The 21,498-nt window shown below is 37.8% G+C and overlaps 1 protein-coding gene and 1 long non-coding RNA gene across 5 annotated transcripts in view; one reads left to right on the top strand and one right to left on the bottom strand.

Annotated features, from left to right (window-relative positions):
- The window catches only part of WDR70 (WD repeat domain 70), a 328,762-nt gene that overhangs the window by 21,032 nt on the left and 286,232 nt on the right, over positions 1-21,498 (bottom strand). For all 4 annotated transcript variants that reach the window (XM_032278922.1, XM_032278923.1, XM_032278926.1 and 1 more), the window contains 4 exons: positions 11,325-11,425; positions 9,592-9,671; positions 7,479-7,595; positions 5,603-5,765 (listed from right to left, as the gene is read on the bottom strand). In XM_032278922.1, coding sequence (XP_032134813.1) covers positions 5,603-5,765; positions 7,479-7,595; positions 9,592-9,671; positions 11,325-11,425 — 461 coding nt within the window. The remainder of the gene's footprint in view (positions 1-5,602; positions 5,766-7,478; positions 7,596-9,591; positions 9,672-11,324; positions 11,426-21,498) is intronic.
- On the top strand, positions 14,624-15,277 carry LOC116552253. Its single transcript, XR_004269297.1, has 2 exons — positions 14,624-14,666; positions 14,766-15,277. It is a non-coding gene; the product is annotated as an uncharacterized LOC116552253 (long non-coding RNA).

The following is a 21,498-nucleotide window of genomic DNA, read 5'->3' on the forward strand; positions in this document are numbered from 1 at the left end:
TAAATATGTCTTGGATGGATCTGGTCCAATCTTCCAATGTGTACTAAGTAAAAAACAAAATCATAAATCAGCTTGTAAAACATGCTATATACCTGCATTTCTAAACAATAAATGTATCTAAACATATATATCTCTCTCACACAGAGGATATATAATAACTTGCAGCAGTTGGTATCTCTATGTAGTAGAATAAATGAACTAGGGGTTAAATGAAAGACAGGCTTTCAAATTTCCATTGTCTACCTTTAGTACCACTGGATTTCTTTTTTTTTTTTACTGTATGTATGTACTAATTTAAATCTCAGACATGAAAATCACATACTGAATTGAGGTTAATCCTTTATCAAAATAACTCATTATTAGATGTTAGAACAATAACCTGGAAATTCTAAGGTCAGGTTCCTGGTCTGGGTTCTAGAAATGACTTGCTACCTAGCAGATTTTAAAAGTTATCTTCTGGATGTTTCATTTGCTCCAATGGTAAGTTAGGTATTTGACACCTTCTAATTATACATTGCTAATATTGTTAAATTATGCATTGCAAATATAAATGAATAATCTACAAATAGTATTTATATCAATATTTTTGAAGACATCTCAATGATTTGTGTGTAAACATAGACATACATATTTGGAACAGTTAGCCATTGAAATGACATGCAACATGTTTAACTCATTTTAAATATGACTGTAGAAAACAAATCTTTAGTATGTTTCTAAACAAGGTTTTTGAAGTATTAAAAAATCCCTAATAATAATGGAAAATACTCTATTAAAAACAGAAGTGTCAACATAGGCATAATCTGTAAGTTTATCTGACTGCCAATGATGTGTTGACATGGAATAGTTTATACATACATAAATCCTATTCAATTGAAGGCTAAAGCATACTATTTCACTGGTCAGCCTTGATATGACCTCTTAGCTGTTGTGATATTATCCAATTCACTTTTCAGACATGTTCCATCTGTATTGTTTATGAATATAAATTGTAAACAACCACCATTGACATTACGTAGTCTGTTCTGCCATAGTACAAACAGCAGAGGACACAATGCTTCCCCTCGATTGCCTCAAATCCTTTTAGCATTATTGGGCAATGTGCTTCCACTCACAGCAGCAGCACCTATCTCTAAAGCCCTGGAGAGCTGACAGTGCCTGGAAGTCTTTTCCAACCCCATCTCCAACCATCACCAATGACCAACAAATAAGGGAGTATGAATACTCCAGCTGCCATGCCCCTGACCAGGGCAACTCTGACCATAGTCTCCAGGGTTGCCCTGCAGGATTAAGCCAAAGTGACCCTCCCTGGGACTTGGCTTAATACTGTACACTCGATGGCTTCATGACACATCTCTACTTTCCTACTGATTTTCTCTGGGAACAAGGCCTAATACATCACCTTTATGTATATCTTTATCTCAGGGCCTGCTTCTAAGGAATGTATGCTAAGATGATGTGTTTTTATTTCAGGCAAAGTAGCTCCTAATAATGAGTACATAGGGGACTGGTAGCAGTATAAAGGCTGAGTTGGTTAAAAAAAGACTTTTTCCAGTATAGTAATTTTTTTTTTTTTTTTTTGAGACGGAGTTTCACTCATGTTACCCAGGTTGGAGTGCAATGGCGCGATCTCGGCTCACCGCAACCTCCGCCTCCTGGGTTCAGGCAATTCTCCTGCCTCAGCCTCCTGAGTAGCTGGGATTACAGGCATGCACCACCATGCCCAGCTAATTTTTTGTATTTTTAGTAAAGACGGGGTTTCACCATGTTGACCAGGATGGTCTCGATCTCTTGACCTCGTGATCCACCCGCCTTGGCCTCCCAAAGTGCTGGGATTACAGGCTTGAGCCACCGCGCCCGTCCTGTAATATTTTAAAAAGTAATCACCATCCAGTTTTCTCGTAACAAAAGAGAAAACTTTAGGAATACATAAAGACATCAAGGAAGAAAACTTGAATATACCTCCAACAATACAAAAATACATGTCTGTAAGTTTATTCACTATATAGCATTGTTAGTGATTATAAAATATTGAAACAACCTAAATATCCATATATAGAAGAATGGTTAATTAACTATGATAAATTCATACAATGGAGTACTACGCGACTGTGAAAATAAATGAGAGTGAGCTCTATGAAATGATGTAGAGTGATTTCTAGGGCATACTTCTATGTGAAAAAGAAGCAAAGCCAAAAAAAAAAAAAAAAGGCAAATCAATATGACTTTATTTATATCAAGTCATATACCTAAATACATATAAAATTTTAAATCAATCAATAAAGATTGGGGATAACAAGAAACTAACATCCTAAACCGATCACTTCAAATTTCAAAAATGGCATAACAAAAAAAGCTGCTGACATATTTATAAATAGTACTCCCAAAGTTCATTAAAAGTTAAATTTCATATTAAAATGTTAATGAAGGAACATTTAGATAACCAACTACTTTGTGGATAATCACAAATTAGCAATAATGTGATAAAAGCTGGTTCTGGGTAGTATTTGTATATTAAACATGGTGACATTTTACTCTATACATGTGTTCATATGTTGTAATTACATTTCACCAAAGATTTCCAAATGTAACTTAAATCAAAAAAAGAAAAAAAGATGATTTACATTATGCTACCTTTCATGTAAGAAATATGGGGATATAAGAAAATACTTACATATCTGCTCAAGAAACACACAAAAGATAAACCAGGATCTGAAGAGATTATTTAGCTACAGGGGGTGGATAGGAAAGTGAGTGACAAAAAGGGGGATTGGGAAAAGGAAAAGGGGAGCAAGAATGAGGAGGAAGAGACACTCCTCTAAGCAAATCTCTTTTAAAGCTCTGACTCCTAGCAACACAGTAATACTTCACACACTCCCAAAAATAAACAGAATGTGAAGAAAATCCTGAAAAAGGGATATAAACACTAGCAATGAACCTAACTGCATTTCAAATGGCTAACACAGTCACAATCACTAGGGTCGTGAAGAAAGTATACTTAAAGCTAAAGACAAAAAGAACTGTAAACTATGCAATGTAGATAGGAAAAGTGATTCTTACAGGGATATGGGTTAGCAATTCTAAAACTAGTTTATATATATGCCAGAACAAATAAGAGCTAGGCTTCTCATTAATGGAGAAAGAAGTTACAAATATGGAAAGCAGAAAAGTTATGGAAACTGTGATACAGGACTGAAATCAGAAACATCAATTCAAACTATAGTTTAAAAAAATATTAATATGTTCAGAAACAGATGTGTGTAGAGAGGTAGCTTAGTATGCATACATATACTTCCTAGCTTTGTCAGCAGAGAGGACCTGGAAGCAATGGCACTCTAGTAGCAAGAAGCACATCAAGCACCCAGCCCCTGGTTTCTAACCACCATTCTCCAACCAAAAGGAGCCACAGCTGTTTGGAGAAGTGGTTGATTCCAGAATGGAGGTAAGAAAAACAAAGATGAGTCTGTAACATCTTGTGGTGCCAGAAAGTAAGGAAGTATTCAAAAAATATATAGGAGCTTGAGAAAGATGACAGGAGCCATTCTGAAGGAGCTTCTATTGGCCAAAGCTGGAACAATTTGAGCAACAAACTAAACGATGATAGTATTGGATTTTAACTCACAGAATAAAATGAGACCATACCAATATTTAAAAATACTTGAAAAATAAATAAATGTGGGAAAAGGAACAACTTTTCCTCTAGGTAGAATTCCAATTAATAAACACAGAAGAAAAGAGGGAAACAGAAAATCACCATTAGGCAAACACCATAGTAATAATTTTTATAGGCAAATTCATTCATGGATGATAAAATTAGACCAAAAAAGTTTGAGGAGAAACAGGATTTGCATAGTCTTAAAATATCACTCCCAAGAAGTTTATCAGCTGAAAATAGAATGAAAGCAATTTTACAGTGGAGAAACTTGGCAGATAAAACCTTAAGCAAGTGGCCAAGATTAGCATCACTAGTAATAAGACATCCACTGAGAAGGTTACAACATCCCTCTTGTGTTATTTTTCCAAACATAATTGGTCTCATTCCAAATATAAGAAAATATTAAGCAAACCCCAACTGAGGGAAAGTCTACAAAATAACTGACCAGTATTCATTAAAAGCATCAAAATCATGAAAGATAGGAAAGGTAACTGTTATGATGGGAAGAAACTAAGGAGAAGTAACAACTAAGTACAATATGGGATCCTGGAACAGAGAAAGAACACGAGTGAAAAACTGGCAAAAACTAAGTGAGGTCTATAGTTTAGTTAATAGTTTTTTTTTTTTTTTTTTTTTTTTTTTTTTTTGAGACAGGGGCTCACTCAGTCGCCCAAGCTGGAGTGCAGTGTGCAATCTTCACTCATTGCAACCTCTGCCTCCCTGGTTCAAGCAATTCTGCCTCAGCCTACTGAGTAGCTGGGATTACAGGCGCACACCACCACACCCGGGTAATTTTTGTATGTTTACTTAAGATGGGTTTTCACCATGTTGGCCAGGCTGGTCTTAAACTCCTGACCTCAAGTGATCTGCCCCCGTTGCCCTCCCAAAGTGCCAGGATTACAAGTGTGAGCCCACACATCTGGCCTAGTTAATAGTGTTATACTAATGTTAGTTTTTAGTTTTGATAATTGATTGTACTATGATAATGTAAGGTATTAAATTAGAAGGAAGTTGGGTGAACAGACTATATGTACTCTCTGTACTATTTCTGCAACTTTTCTATAAATTTTAAATTAAATCAAATAAAAAGTTTTAAAATTTAGAAAATGAAAATTCTGGCCAGGTGCAGTGGCACTTAACTGTAATCCAAGCACTTGGGAGCCTGAGGTGGGAGGACTGCTAGAGACCAGATAGATGTTCAAGACCAGCCTGGGCAACATAGTGAGACCTTGTCTCTACAAAGAAATTAAAACATTAGCTGGGTGTTGCAGTGCATGCTTGTGGTGCTAGCCACCCAGGAGGCTGAGGAAGGAGAATCCTTTGAGTCCAGGAGTTTGAGGTTACAGTGAGCTATGATTGCACCACTACACTCCAGCATGGGGCAATAGAGCAAGATCTTGACTCTAAATAAATAAATAAAAATAAAAATGGAAAATTCTATAATAGTACCTATTTTTACTGTAAATGTAGCTGGTTTGGTGGCTTTAAGAACCACCACTTATTTATTGATGCTAAGCTATCTGAGGGAATATGAGCAGGCAGGATCTACTCTGCAGTGTTACTTACTTATGCAGCTCTATAAATAAGTGAGTCCATAATATCAGACCTACAAACTGCTTCATTTGCTCTTAACCCTCCTCAACTAAGATAATGCAAATAAGCAGTGATTTGTTTTTTGTTTATTTTAATCATAGGCAAGATGGGCTTTACATAATGGTTTACACTACACTACAACTCTGATGGAACTGGTCTAGTTTTAAAATTCATGATTTTTAGAGTCTTATGATACAAACAAATGCTAGACATAAAGACTATGAGTATCTGGCCCATGTTTCATACCTAAGTACGAAATAAGAAACAGAGAAGTTAGACCCCCAAAACATTGTTATGTTCTCCCCAGTTCATTAAACATAACAATTTTCCTATTTTAAAAAGTTGTATTCTTACTTGGAATATGCTGGAGAAACCCAATATGGGTTGTCTTCTGCTGCTTTGGCATGACGCAAAATGGCTTCCCGAGGATTGCTGTCATCAGTCTTGTCCAAAGCAATGTTCTTCACAATATAGGACGAGAGAGTGCCCCCATGGGTTCCAACTCGGCCACCACGACCTGTTGCAAAAGAAAAAAAATTCAAATTAGAAACTGAATGAGCATGAGGATACATAGGTATATCTGTATACACTGTACTTGTCTGAACACAAGTCTTGAGAGTACTTGAGTGTCATCCTTTTGGCTTAGATTTATGACAATCAGAACCAAAGTAAGGGGTCACCAAACCTCAACTTCGCCGTAACACTTTTAAATAGGAAGAGAGTTTTTTTAAAATTATGTCTCAGTTTGCTTAACTTACGGAATGATGTCAATATAGAAAAAATTATAGATAGTTTGCCATGCATATGCTTTAAAAAGTTCCTCTGGCATGAACATTTAGAATTCAATTAACACAAATAACCAATATTCATTAGATGCTATTTAAACATATCTTAGAGCTTGACATCTTGGTACTGTACAGGTACTTTGCTGAGTATTACAAGAGAAAACAAATAAGCTGAACACACTGATTCATGTTGCTCTGCTGTACTGTAATTGCCCTGTGAAATAGGAACCTCTTTAAGGGCAGGGATGTGTTCCCCACTGGAGCTCTAGCAGCTAGTATAGTGACTGGTACTCAAAAAAATGTAAGACTTTTTAGGCAAATAAAATAAACATATGAAAAGCCAAATAACACTAAAAGATTAATTTTATAAATCAAGATAAGAAGAAACTAAATAAGGCAGGAAATAATTAACTGCAAGATAATTTATATGGCCAGTAACTATTACGGAACTTAGAAGATAGCATTTCAGGCTGAGGTGGTTGAACAGGTCTTTATGAAAGAAATGGATCCAATTTGTGAAAGCTCAGAAAGTAAAGAAGATTATTCAATAAGCAGAATGGGTTAAGTACAAAAATGCAGAAAGAAAAAAGTTCAGTGCGTATTTGGGGACAGGAGTGAACCAACAGAAATCTCGGAAGATCAGAGTAGGAGAGAAGGTGTAAAGCTACAGGGATAGAAATTAAAGCTGTGTATAAGACAAATAGAGGTGAGGTGGGAGAGAGGGAGTGACTTGAGACTAAGTTGCCTAGTTAGAAGGGTTCACAATAATTCAAGCAAGAATATTATTTGGAAACTTTGGTTAGGATGGTGTTAGAAAAAAATGATTAAAATAGATATGCAACATGTTTTCTATGCTGAAGGAGCAGACCAAATAGAAACTACACAGATGATAACAGAAAATGAAACTCTAGTGAAGGTATGTGCTGTACTATTAGCCAGTGCTGCTTAACTTTCTTCTGGTACCTAGTTCTTTAAAAAGTTAAAGAATTTTATTCCTCTTCTAGTGATATCAACACAAAACTAAATCATGGTCACTTTCTTCCTTGTGTGAAACCTAATTTAGCCTGGATTCTGGTCAAAATGCCCAGTGTTGTATATTAAGCCAATATTGAGAGCACTGGTTTTAACACTGGGTTCCAAAGAGCCCCAGAATTCCACTGAGGCCTGCTAGGAAACTCAAGTTGGAGACCACACAGAAAGGGCCCCAGTCTTCCTTGTTATTTCAGTATGGGAGCTCAGTTTTTATCAGCTTTATACATCTAGAGATTCTGCATCAGATCTTGAAAGTTCTGTTGCTAAAAAGAAAACATTTAAAAAATACTATGTGGTAAAATCTCTCTGAGGACAAAGAAGCATCCAGGCCCAAAAGACCTTCACAATTTTATATCGATTACCCCACCCTGCCTCTGAACCTCCCTGCAGGTCACTAGCTGGATCACAGTCACCTGGGCCTGCTACAGGAGGTTCGGGTTTATGCGACTTCAGGGGATCCAGTCTGTCCTTCTCCAGCTGTTTCCTTGTACTCCGTTGGCGGGGCTCGCGGAACATAGGCAAGGCATGAGCTACAAGAAGTCACATTTGAAAAATTTCATTATAATAACAACCCTTCCATCCAAAAACATAACTAAAGCATGACTAACTGAAAGATGAAATGGAAGTCATAACGACAGCCTTCGTCTAATAATAAAAGACAGTCTTACTGTAACCAATTAGCCAATTTTGCTTGAGACCAGACTCATTGTTCACCTCTCCTGGCAGCTAATGGCACTCAGGAAATACTGTCAAATATTGTTATGGAAACATCGGTGAGGCTCCTCATCTCCTAAACCATGGGTAGCACTTAAAAATTACTGTGGTTTTGAAAAGAAACACATATTGGGACTGCCTCTTATTTTTTCTTCCAGGACCCAAATGTGAATAATGCCAACAGCTTGCTGTCAACCCTGAAGTTTCCTCAGATGTCTCATAAACACTGGAATCACTTCACACATTTCTGAAATGTGACCACCTCTCAGGAGGAGTTGACAACACTGAGTAACCGGAAGGGAGGAACACTTATCCCACTGAAACTGGGATAAAGGTTGCCATCAATATAAGTGGTGCCTAAATCTCTTGGCATGGGGACTTAATGGGGCCTTATCCCTCCTGCTATATAGTGGCAAAACAAGAAAATAAAAACCAAAGTAATAAGTGTTCAGTTGCTGTTGCTGTTTACTCAATTCAAAATTAAATTTCAGAATACAAAAGATTATAAGAATTTAAAAGGAAAACAGTATAATATTCTAGGGGAGAAGGAAAGAGTTATAAGGGGAAGTATTACATAACTCTCTTTTTCTTGCCCCCAAAAAGTACCAGCACAATTTCTTTTGACTCTTACATGCAGATTAAACCCCTTTTAAAATAAACTTTTCCCAGGGAACCAGGGGAGGGAAGGGAAAGGCTAAAGGGAATTCATAATATGAATGAAATATCTCTAACGCCTCAAAAACTCTTCTAGTATCCCCTCCTACCCTCTAACCACACTGCCAATTGGGGCCAGACCGTATCACTCACTAGTAAAACATGCCTGCCTTGAGTCAGGGGAGCTGAGAAACATAGCCATTCGTCACTCAGTTGGGCAATACAACGCAACAGTATTTTTAGGAGGGGGAAAAATAGCTTTTCACTTCAAACGACTGGAGGAATTTAAGTAGGCCGCATGTAATTACATGAGCTAGACTGGTTATGACATCGACTTTAACACTTCTACTCTTGCAAGAAAGTGTCATGATCCCGGATCTCTTTACTGGTCATAAGCTCCAAGGGACTTGGTCTTATAGGAGACCCACCACCAGTGAGAAAACCCAGCAGTACAGCGCCCCCTGGGCTCCAGACTGAGTCATTGATAAAGTCCACAGGGCCATCCACTAATGATAATCACTGAGCATCCACTATTTCTTTCCTAGCTGTCACCTGTTGCAGGTTTGAGATTGCGGCTCTGGGAACACATATCTGCCAGATTAATGAGGTTGTGTGACATACCTCAGAGAAAACCACTCTGCCCTAGTAAGCTTTCTTCTCATACTCCAGGTAGTTAATTTTATATACAAATTCCTGTGGATTAGTCTAGTACAGGGTCGTAGAATTTCAGAGGAAGCTGGAAGAGACCCTTCCTCTAGTTGCCACACTCTCCTGATTAAAAGTTAAGTTGTTCAACATCACATTGCCAGGTGGAACTGGACTAACCCAGGCCCCCTGATTCCAAGACCAGTACTCTTTCTTGTTTACACTTAGAACAGACTTTTACTCTTGAAAAGACTGCTATAAAGTAATGTATTGGACTCAAATAGGCTTTTCCCTTTTGGGTTGAAGGTTGCATGAAATAACCCTTGACCCTGTGATGAGTCACAGAAGCCAGAGGTTAGCTGTTACATGACTTGTAGTCCTATCCACACGAATGGGCAATTTTGTAATATATGCCTGAATTCTGAGGGCTTTCTCTGTCTCTAAAACTATGTAATCAACACCACATGAGAGTAGCACAGAGGCGCATGATTGAGAGGCATGTTAATGACTTACGCGTGATGATGTAGTCCTGAGTTAGAGTCTCGGCTTGTTTTGCCTTCCGCTGGGTTTTAACCACACATAATTTTGCTCCCCTAAGGGGTGTAAAAGCAAATTATTTTCTTTACTTGGTCTTAGAAACAGAAAATCTATGTTGAAAACATGAGATACTTTCAGGAACATACTCTGTGCACACACTCTGTCTAGACAAGTCCTTGACTTTCTGAGGGATGGCAACAGATGGGGAGATGGGCTTCAGTGATAAGAGCTTAAACTTATGGAAAAGCAAGTCTGTCAGTCAGTGGTTATAACCAAGCAAGAGGGTTGAAGAGGTAACAGGGCAACAGGACACGAGTTTACAAAACCTATAGGAATAACGTGAAATTTTAAGATCTTAAATAATAAAATTAACCAATCTTTTCACTCCAAAGGTCATAGGATTCAGATTTTAGTTTACATCTTAGACGACAGCAACCTGGATGGTCTACACCACAGATGGCATATGTCCACTTCTCAAACACAAGAGTACAAGTGTCTGGAACTGAGTTGTCTTGGCAGTGCTGCCAAAGGGCTATGGCCCAAGAACATGTGGGATTAACCAAAAATGTGCTTAGAACATTGCACTTCTCCTTAGTATTACAGAGTTACCCTTTTCAAGAGAAACAGATACAAATAAGTAAATTTCTTAAGGCAAAGATTCCACAGAAAGTGCCTTCTAAATGAATGCTATCAAATGAGGCTCATCATTTTCTCAAATGAAACAGACTCCCATCCTAAGTACATTAGCATTTTTAATTTCTTTTTTAAAAAACAAATAAAATCCTATTTGTTTTTAAATACCATAAATATGCTTTCTTGTTTAAGGCCAGGATTCCAACTCTAGTCCAGAAGGCTCTAAAGGAAGACAGGGCTGTCTGCTTTTATTCAGAGCAAAATTATGGTCAATGAATATTCATTAATAGAGGGTGGTGTTCCTTTCCTCAAAGGATGTGGGACCTTAAAACAGGTTTATAGGGGACTCCAGTGAATGTCACATGTGAATTTTAATGCTAGTTAACCAAGTCTTACTCTAAATAAAGAGCTAATCAGTCACTGTACTTTAAGAGAGAGAAACAAAACCATCCTTTTTTGGGTGGTGACACATGTCCATCTTTGTGCCTAAGCAAAATGGAAATAACCGAGGAATTGACTGAACCTCTAGTTAAGTTTTCAGACCTTTGAAATACAGTGGTATGTTTAAGTGTAACACTTGGTGGGCATGAGTGTGGAAGGGAAATGTATTTGTGCTGTCCCTTTCTGTGGGCAGAGAATAATCTTGCCAAACATCTAAACCAGTAACTGCTAGAAGCCAAAAAAGAAAGAAACAAAATGGACAAGCTGATTCATTTCCTGTAAGTGGTTAGTTCCCTGCTTTGTTAATCTCTTACAAGTATCACTCTTAATGCCTCTGTCCACGGTGGTATGCAAAGTGGGCAGAACGTTTTTTCCCCCTTGCACTCAACATTTCAGCTAAAGAACTAAAAATCCCCAGGAAACTTTCGCTTTGAATTCAGTGTGGATCAAGGGTGATATTCAAATCCTCTTTAAAGCACAATACCAGGAGTTTGAGGCCTTACTCTGTGATTGCTGCATTTTCTAAATGGGTGGACTTCCATCAAAGTGGGAAATAAATAATAGTGGGCGGTGGAGAGGAATCTCTCCCTCCAGTTGTTATCATCCATCTAAAACAGGCAATACTTTTGAAATACCTCTGACTCTTGTTGGGGTCGTAATAGACTTTAGCCAATCCATTTCCAGTTCCAACCATGATCTGGTTCAGCTTTGGATGCCACAGGCAGCGAACAACACTCTGCAAAGTAAAGGCACAGTGATTGACTAAAGAGGCCAGATAAAAATGGAAACAATCCTGCTGGTACTTTGATGGCTAGTCTACTATATCAAATATCATCCTGATGGTTTACCTCTAAGTTTTAGACATTTTCTTTTAAACCATAAAGTTGTGTTCCTGAAGTTAAGTTCCATTCCATCACTTATTATCTGGGTGATATTCCATAAAAATAAAAAAGATGTTCTCTTCCTGATATTATCTCCCTTTCTGGACAGCTTTGAAAGCACAAAATTAGGTTTCCCAGCTCCTTTACCACGTGAGGCTGGCATTGTGGAATGCTGAATCCACATAACTCAGTTACACTTACCACCGAAGCAGATTTCATGCTCTTACACACATACAATACGTCCCTCTGGACAGCAGATTGAGGCCAGGTGGTTATTGTTTTTAGTTCACAATGATCCAAATCTCATAAAGCTTTTTCAGAAACAATACATATTTGTAGGCATTTAATAATGTCTCCCTATCTATGAGATAAAACAGCAGGACAACGGCAGAAGTAAAACAGAGATTCAGAATACAAAGACTTGACATTAACCTGAATGAAAAGCTGTTTAAGAGAAGGTTCACTGGAAGTTATGATCCTATGAATTCATTACTGGTGAAGAAAATAAGTGGTGCTCTGGGGTTGAAAATAACCACAAGTTCTCAGTGGGAACTACAGCCTGTTTTTAATTTTTGTCTGTATTAAGAGGGCAGAGGTGGGAGGGACAGCATGGATAGAATTAAAGGGGAAAAAGATGAAGCTAATGTTGATAAATAGAAACTACATATACTAGGTTCTACAGAACTCACTCTGATACAACAAGATATGTGTGGAAGCATTAATTCAACGTTTACTAATAATCTATCACTTGCCAAACTATACACAGGGACAAAGGGGGGAAAGGGTATAATTAAATATTAGCATTTTATAGTTCTAGTGGTAAAACGAAAATCATGACTACTGTTTCCTAAATCTAGTTTGGGCTAAATTTCTTTGGTTCCTTGTCTCTAATCATCCCACTCTTTTGTTAAAACAGAATATCTTGAAATCTCTGAGATCCTTTTTTATAGAATATTGACTCCCAGCTGGGCATGGTGGCATGTGCCTGTGGTCCCAGCTACTCAGGACGCTGAGGCAGGAAGATCGCCTGAGCCTAGGAGTTTGAGGCTGCAGTGAGCTATGATTGTGCCACTGCACTCCAGCCTGTGTGACAGAGCAAAGGAGGGAAGGAGGGAGGGAAGGAAGGGTGGGAAGAAGGGAGGGAGGGAAGGGGTGAGAGGGGGGGGAGGGGAAAATTACGCCCCCCGAGATGAAAGAAAAAAAAAAAAAAAAAAAAAAAAATAGATAAATGGCTACAAATCCTTACCTGAGATTCCAGAGGAACTAAGAAGAAAGCTGAAAAAAATCTACAAGACTTTTATTTAATTCATATCTGATTTAACAGACTTACTCTAGAAGAGTGGTTCTTAATCTATGCACCACGAAGAGGACTGGGATATTTGTACAGAGAGAATCAAATCAGGATGGCTGTGTTTTCCCCATTAGTTGGGGAAAAATTAAGTTAAAAGGGCAGGTTTTCACAGTGTTAGGCTTTCTTTCCACAATTTTCCTCAAATCTATGGTGCCTGCTACCCAGGCTAGCAAGTGCTAAAAGATAATAAAACAAATACAATAGTGAGTAAATATTAACAGAAAAACTTGAAAAAATAATTTCAGTTTTGGGGGGGGGGGGGGGGGGGCGGTTGTTGCTGCTTTGTACCTATACTTGTAAAACCTACGTCATAATGTATACATATAAAAGTCACATTTTCTCCTAATAAAAACTGTTCCTGGTTGGGAAGGGGAATTAAGTGTATCAATAGCTCAAGGTCTACAAAGTGCAGCTTCTGGGTCCTCCGCCACTGAGACTAATTTGAGAACCATGCCTAGACCACTGGAAATTCCCAGATGGTCACAGCCAGGTATATGGAAACATGAGGAGAGTCACAAACATAACTTGATGAAGTCATGTTTATGAAACCCTATCTAGAAGAAGTCCATCTGAGCCAAGACTCATTTCTTTTAGTCTTTGCTTAAATGTTGTTACTATTCAGACCACCCAATTTAAAACTGTGCCCAGAACTCCCCTTACTCTGCTTTTCTTTTTTCTCATAGCATGTATCATCTTTTAATACAATATATAACTTATTTATTAATGATGTTGATTGTCTACCTTCCCCACTAGAACATATGTTCCATGGGCAAAGATCTCAGTCAGTTTTTTTTTTATTTTTTTGGCAACATATCCCAAGTGCCTAGATTAGTGTCTGGCGCTCAACAAATGTTCACCGAAGGAACAAATTAAAAGCTACAGTTCATCCATGCCTAAATGGATTGCACTGCAAGGTAGAGCTGGAGACAATTTTCAGATTAGTCATTACTCCAAGAGGAATAATTTGATTTCCTCATATCATTATACTCAGGTATCCCACAAATGTAGAAGGGCTAGTTTCCTTCTAATGTGGTCCTAGAGAAAGAGAGAATGTGCATGAATCACAGAGCAATGAAAGGGGCTGTCAAAGGCTTTCAGAAATCTCAGTGACCCATAAATGGCCCAGGACAATATTAAGGACATAGTATTAGAGTTATTTCTCTTTCTTGGTTCTCTAGAGGTCTGGCTAAGCAGTCTAAGATTACTGGTTCTCAAATATGTTTTTAAGTGAGCAGGATGCAGAATTGGAAAAGATCCACAATGTAGGCCTGGTAAATTCCAAGACATCCAGCCAAACAGGCAGTTCCAGTGGCAGCAGGTTACTGTTACTGTCTCTCTCTTCACTGAGGGTGTAAATGTTAGAGAGAAGCAACTGCCCAAGCCAACAGACTAAGGTCCAATTGCTTTCCAAGGAGTCCAAGGACACTTCACCTCTATTCCTGTTCACATCTTTTACCCTCCAGAGCCTTTACACACTGGTTAGTATACGTTGTTACAGAGAAGCACATTTACCCTCCTTTCATAATGAAACAGGGAAAAGCAAATAAGACACTTTGAACTAAATAGTCATTTAGTTCCAGAGCCCCATGCACTGTGGCAATGAGTCACCAAAGCAGCCAATGAGAAGCCTGTGAGCAATCTTAGGCAGAGGATACTTAAGGCTCAATTACTCTAAGACCAGTTATTAATCAAATACTGCAAAGATTCTAAAACACAAAATGAAGAAAAAGAATTTAAAGCCAAAGGTGGGTGGGCCTTTTCTGTTTATTAATATTTATTGTGTGTGTTTAGCTAACCTTTGTAAACTTTGCAGCTAATGCAGCTCCACATTTTATCCTGTCAAGGAAATGCATCTTATAGCAGAGAGCTGGCTACCTGCCAAACCAAACAATCCCTGAGACTGCGGCGGGACTGGGAAGCAAGCTGAGCTGCCACGCTGCTAACTTGTCAAACATACATACCGGGCTTTGCTTAACAACAATGCGACACGTGCCTGCTAGAAGCCTAAGGAACCATCAGACAGATGAGCTACAAATACTTAGAGTACAATCCCTCGATCAACCAACCACCCCAAACTTTTTTCATCCTGTTCTTGAAGAAGTGCTTCTTTACTGGGAACTTGACACATTCAGACCTATGGGTTTACCAAGAAATGCAGCAAATAAAGCATGGAGAGCACATTTGAATAAAAGGACCAGGGAACCAGCAAGGAACATCAAGACATGAGATCTACAGGATCAAAGAGAAAGCCCTCACATTGTATCATGAGATTCAACTGGCAGAAGGCCACTACAGTGCAAAGAACAAGATTCTGAAATTAGTCTGTATATTTTAATAAACTGATTTGCTTAATTAAATTGACAAAATGTTTTATTCTTACATTAATCTACTTCATTTCCCAAAACATGTGGGTTCACTAATGGTAACTGCCGAAGCTGAATTATACCTTTCAGCACAAAATTAAGCTTATTCTTTTCAACCAAAGCCCATTTTCATTTTGGCCTTTTAATTTGGTAGTGGAGGCTAACCACAAATTTGCCCAGAAATAAGAGGCAAGAGCTGGAATAGGATACTATAAGCAGGATGACTAGGAGTTACAAGACCTTAATATGCTCAACAGAGAGATTTTTCTTTCCTACAGAGCTAAACAAAAAAAGAGAGGGGTAGGCCGGGAGAAAGGAGAGCACAATGTCAAACTAGGAGTGTCAAGATTCCAAAATAGGAATTTTGGAATTACCCCTTAGCAAAAGTGAAAAGGCCACAAAAATTTCCAAATAATTTATTTCTGTGGTTTTTTCGTTTACCTTTAGAGAAACCAGGGAAGCAAATAAGGGGAGGAGGAGGAGGAAATCAAAGAGAGAAATGATTTATATTTTAGGACATGGTAGAAAGGGAACTATCAGGTACTGGAACTTTATATTATTTAATGTAATTGAGCCCTCACAACTACTACAAAATTAATAATCTCATCCCATCTCACAGATGAAGAAACTGAGGCTGTAGAGAGTGGTAACTTTCCCAAGGTCAGATAATAACTTGCACATAGAGGAGCTGGGTCAGTAAGTAAGTTTCTCCAATGCTGCTGCTCACTCCCTCACTACTTAACCATGCAAAGACCTATTTGGAAAGATGGGGAGGACAGAAGGTAGGAGACGTTTACTCATATCCAAACCCACCTAACCCAGTACAAACCTTAGCAAGTTTGTATTAAACAGCAGATAATATTACTAAGATCATAAAAGAAAAAGCCCACTAGTTCCCAGTTCACAAATGTTACTATTAAAGAAATCAATGCCTGCATAACATCTTAGGTATCTGCAATGCACATATCTAAACACCACCCTTATTCTACATGTTAAAAGAAAACCAACAGCCTTCATAATTTTATACCTTAAACATGATTATGTTGAAATCTCATTTCCAGATCCTCCACAGCTGCAGACCCGTACTGTAAACCAAACTCCATCTGGTTCTTTCACATTTGGTTTTTGTCATATAGTACAAGAATGGATAAGCGAACACAGTGGTTCCTTGAATAAGAATTTTTCAGATTTTTCAAATGAAAAGCCTGACATCTATCCGTGAAAGAGATTTTCACAGAATTTTGCAGACTTGTATAGAGGCAGTTTTAGAGTCACATACATCCTCAGGACGATCCAATACATTTGAATGGCTGTGTGTGCGTTGTGTATGTGTGTGTGCAGATTCCAGACACTAAGAAAGGAGAACAAGATGTGAACCCAAAATAAATAAAAAGAAAACAGATAAAAACAAACAAAAAATACTGGAGAAAGAAGTTTCTTCGGATTTCCACAAGCCCAAGATGTATTTCACAGAGAAAGAAAAACTGTTTTCTATATTAAAATATTGGGCCAGGGAAGAAGAAGAGTAACATGGGAATTGTTTCAACTTTTCCAGGCTATTTGTCCTGTCTTTCTTCCCTCCACTCTCTCTCAAAGCCTTGTTTTCTCAAACTTGAGGTGGCTTTGCCGCATATATAGGCCACAAGACTTGGCCTTATCCCTCTAAAGTTCAGGAAGCAAACACGGTAAGCCCCAGTCTCCAATAACTAAGACTCATCAGCACCATCTGATCTCTATAGACATCCCCTCAATGAAAAAGTTCAAAGGCAGACATTTTCTCTACACATCTCGCTAAGTGGGCATAGGCCCCCTTTTTTTTCTCCTCCACATTCCTCTAGTTCCAAGGAAGTTCTGCCATGGGCCAGGCTTGCAGCAACTGTGCAACTGTCTTTTTTATTTTTTTTGCCAGAAATTTTCTCAATCTTCTCCCTTTCCTATCTGAAAAATTCTCTAATAGGCCAGTTAGAAGTGCAGGCATGAAAAGAAAAAATGCCGTAGTCCTTTCATAAATGCGGGGGCTGCTGCAGAAAAACCAAGTAAGGGAAAGTGTTACTTTGCACCTGCCATACATATTTGATACAGATGCATAGATTATGCTTTTTAAAAACTGGCATCTAATTATCAAATTAATTCCCATTAAAGTCATGGAAAATGGTTTTAGCAAAATAACTCATTTACAGTCTGTGCTATAAAATAAAGGTAACCACTATAGCAGCAAAAATCTGGAACCTGGTAGTTGTCCTTGGCACTAAATGAATCCCATCTGTATCTGATAATAAACCTGCCTGAAGAATTTCATCACAAGAAAAAGTTCTCATAGAAAATGGAAGGTCTCTTGGGAAAGAAAATTAAACACAATTTTGTTCATCTAATTCAAAACAGTAAAAGTTTGCTCCGATCCTGTTACCTGAGAAGAATTTGTGAAGGCAAAGAAGGCCCAAGTAATGACTGAAGAAAGTCTGGTAATTATTCTTATTAATGGTAGTCTGTGAGCAGGAAACAAACAGGAGACTGAGAACGGGAGTCCACAAGGTGAGTGACCCAGCTGGGTGGTCATCCTACAAAGCAAATGTCCCCCAGAGGTCCCACACCAGGGGACTCACTTAGACGCAGCAGAGCTTCCCACTGGTGGGCACAGAATGGGATACCAAGATATGGAAGGTGTGCCAAGATAATGGAGACCCTCATGCCTAAGAGGAGCCTGGGGCGCTGGGGTCTCAGGCTAGTCATTTCTAGAGAAGAGTAGCCTTATCTTTTTATATCACATATTATCATTTATTATGGAGACCAGGTTGCCTAAAGGCTTGGGCAGCACGATGTGGCTATTTCTCTTCATTTAAGACCCACGGTGTAAACCAAACTCCACCTGGCTTTTCTAAGTTTGGTCTACACAGCTGAGGGCTCCTTTACTTTTCTTCATTAATCAACAGAGATAGGCATAAAGATAATGACCACCAGTCCTGTGTTTATATAAATAAAACAGTAATGCATGAAATTTATTAAATCTCTAACTGCTAGATAAGAAGTATATGTAATCAGATCTTGGAAATCATTAAGTATGTAAAACCAAGAAAACACAGGAAAAGCTGAATCTTCCTATATAGGCAAACTATGCAGATATGTAAAATACTATTTATCTTACTACAGTACAGGTAAAAATGTGCTAAATATCATATTCTTTTATTTAGTCCTTTGGGGGTTCACAACCCATCCTCCTGCAAGACCATTATCTATAATTTCTAAAAAGGAAAAACACTCTCCTGGGATACATTTTAATTATAAACCTCTTTCTTCTCCACACTATATATAATTGTGAAAGTTTGGCCAGAATTCTGATAGAACAGCTGGAAAACTTGTTACCGAAGATCATTCATCAGATTCAGGCTGAGAGAGAAAAACTGTCAGAAAATCCTACAAGACATAAAGTCCTTTACTTGGTCCATCAGTGGGATTCGATATGATGCTAGGGTTAGACAACGGAGCTCTAGTCATTATTGTATTATATGTTTACACATTATGAAAAGAATAGTATCATTATGAACATTTTTTAACAACATCTACAAATCCTCTTTATATATATTTTATAGAGGAAGTAAGTACGTTTCTCCCTCAGGGTTGTATTACCTAGTGGCTGATTCGTTACCTAGCTTTGCCATTCATGGCAATCATGTTGATACAAGTTTAAATACCTATTAAATATATTTAAATACTTATTAAATAAAATATAAACCTCTTGTGTAGAGAAGGGGGGGAAAGTTCCTGTTTAATCAAAAGGGATACACTATTTCTATTGTTTCATAGGATTAGAAATAGAAGCAGAAAAATCTTCATGTGCAAATGCTGGCACTACTGAAGATGGGATGTCTTTTAATATAGCTTGTTATGGGGTTAAATGACACTAGGAAATAGATAAATGATTAACTGGATAAGCCCTCCTTTTGGTCCTCATTCTTTTGCTCGCGAAGCCTAAGGCAGCACGAGATTGGCCCTTCACCTCACATTGTAACTTCCCAAATGAGATCATTGTTAAATCGGTGGTCACAGGAAAAGACACTTGACTGCAGGGTTTGAATCTGGATTCCTCCAGTAAACATTATTTCAAGTAAGAGGACATCAAATAGAGAATCTACAAAACTGCACCTGAATCAAGAATCTGCTAGTTACAAAAATTTATAAAGTTATTCTTTTAAGAAAGAATGAGGTCAGGAGTGATGGCTCACACCTGTAATCTCAGCACCTTGGGAGACTGAGATGGGTAGATCACTTAGATCAGGAGTTCAAGACCAGTCTGGGCAACATGGTAAAACCCTGCCTCTACTTAAAAAAAAAAAAAAAAATTAGCTGGACGTGGTGGTACTTGCTTGTAATCCCAGCTACGTGAGAGGCTGAAGCACAAGAATCACTTGAACCCAGGAGGTGGAGGTTGCAGTGAGCTGAGATCACACCACTGCACTCCATCCAGCCTGGGTGACAGAGCAAGACTGTTTCAAAAAATATATAAAATTAATGTTTTTTTAAAAAAAGAGAGAATAAAGATGAGAAAAACAAAGTGATAAGTACTATATCATATCAGTATTTGTCCCCTATTCTAATGAGGAGTAATGATTTGACTTTGGATAAAGTGTCAAATTCAAACAAATAATTTTTGCTTCAAAGCACAGAGTATGTTTTAAAAAATAGATCCAGGAAACATATCATATTCATTAATAGTGTCACAACCAAAACACATTATATTCATTAGAATTTAAACTACCAGTGTTTTAAGCATCTTCAGTAAATCTGTGTTTCCTCTAATGAACCCAAAACATAGCTATTTGTAGTAAGTCTGAAAAAAGGATCAGCTATCTCAAGTTTTAAAGAAGTAGACAATTACATGTATACTTCTTTCATAAATTCTAACAGAAAATATGTGCACTGAAATTCCAAATTAATTTTTAAAAGCTATAAACCTATGTTCCAACACCTTGAATAAAAAGGAAAAAAAAAAAAAAAGCTATAAACCAAAAAATAAAAACTTGAGAAGATGGTAAGGAATAGGCCATTACAGTTAGTCCCAATGAGAATATAATAGAATAAAATGTAATAAAAGGTAATGCAAAATTAATAAATACAATTTCACCAAGCATCTACTATGTGACAAGTATTATGTTAATAAACATTAGTAATATGATGCTCTTACTACCCACATGGCACCATCAGCCCTAAGGAGACCCTTACTCCAATTTGGTCACTGGAGAATTTAGAAATGGCTGAGATGAGAGTATCAAAAACAAAAGTGTGGAGAAAACAAGATCCACAAGGAAATGTTAAAAAACAAAAAAGAACAAAAGACTAAGTTTGGTTCCCTCAGACAAAGACAAGACTGAATAGTAACTTTATAATCTTCAAGGAAACGCAGGATGTTAACCAGCTGTTCTCCAACTCCATAAGGACCAGAGCAAAGGATGTAGGCTCTAAACATGAGAAAGTGAGGCTAAAAGTAAAGAAAAAGCTGATCTGACAGTAAGAGATTTCATGCACAGAAATGAACTCTTTAGGGAAGCTGTAAAATCTGTTAAGTCTAATTTTTATACAGGAGAGTTATGTCATGGTGTGCAGGTAGGCAAGGGGAATGAGCTCTGGAAAATAATATTGAGAAACCGAGCCAAGTATGCTTGATACCAATGGCAGTTAATTAAGCAAAAGCCAGTAGCTCTGCCTTGTGGCATACTTATGTCAAGGGAACATACTACCCGAGTAAGAGAGGTGACTCATTCTAGGATCAATGACATTATTTTATTTTCTACCATATGAACGTCCCTCCAAATGTGCAGCTAACTTGGAAGCTTCCTTCTAGGCACATCTGCTATAGTCTGTACTGTTTTATTTTGTTTTTTTTCCATCATCATTGTAATTTTTTTTTTTAAATTTAAAAAAGCTCTGGTTCTCGGTAAGAGAGTAGACACCATTCAGTCTCTCCCTCTGAATGTTGTTTAAAAACAAAGATGGAAGGCACAGGGTACCTATTTGAGGACTCTGAAAAGTAAACAGTAGTAGGTGGATTTGGGAAGAAGTCCAGAATTTAAAGAATCACTAAAGCAGAAGTGAGTTACCATTTCCCCAAGTCTAGTCTCCACCAATAATAATAATAAAATAAAAATAAAAAATCTATGATGAACAATACATCAGAATTTTAAATAAAGACAAGATCAGTCCAACTGAGTTTTCGTTTTGC

This window comes from Sapajus apella, unplaced genomic scaffold (assembly GCF_009761245.1).
Source record: "Sapajus apella isolate SASKATOON/1434 unplaced genomic scaffold, GSC_monkey_1.0 scaffold11, whole genome shotgun sequence".
Lineage (NCBI taxonomy): Eukaryota > Metazoa > Chordata > Mammalia > Primates > Cebidae > Sapajus > Sapajus apella.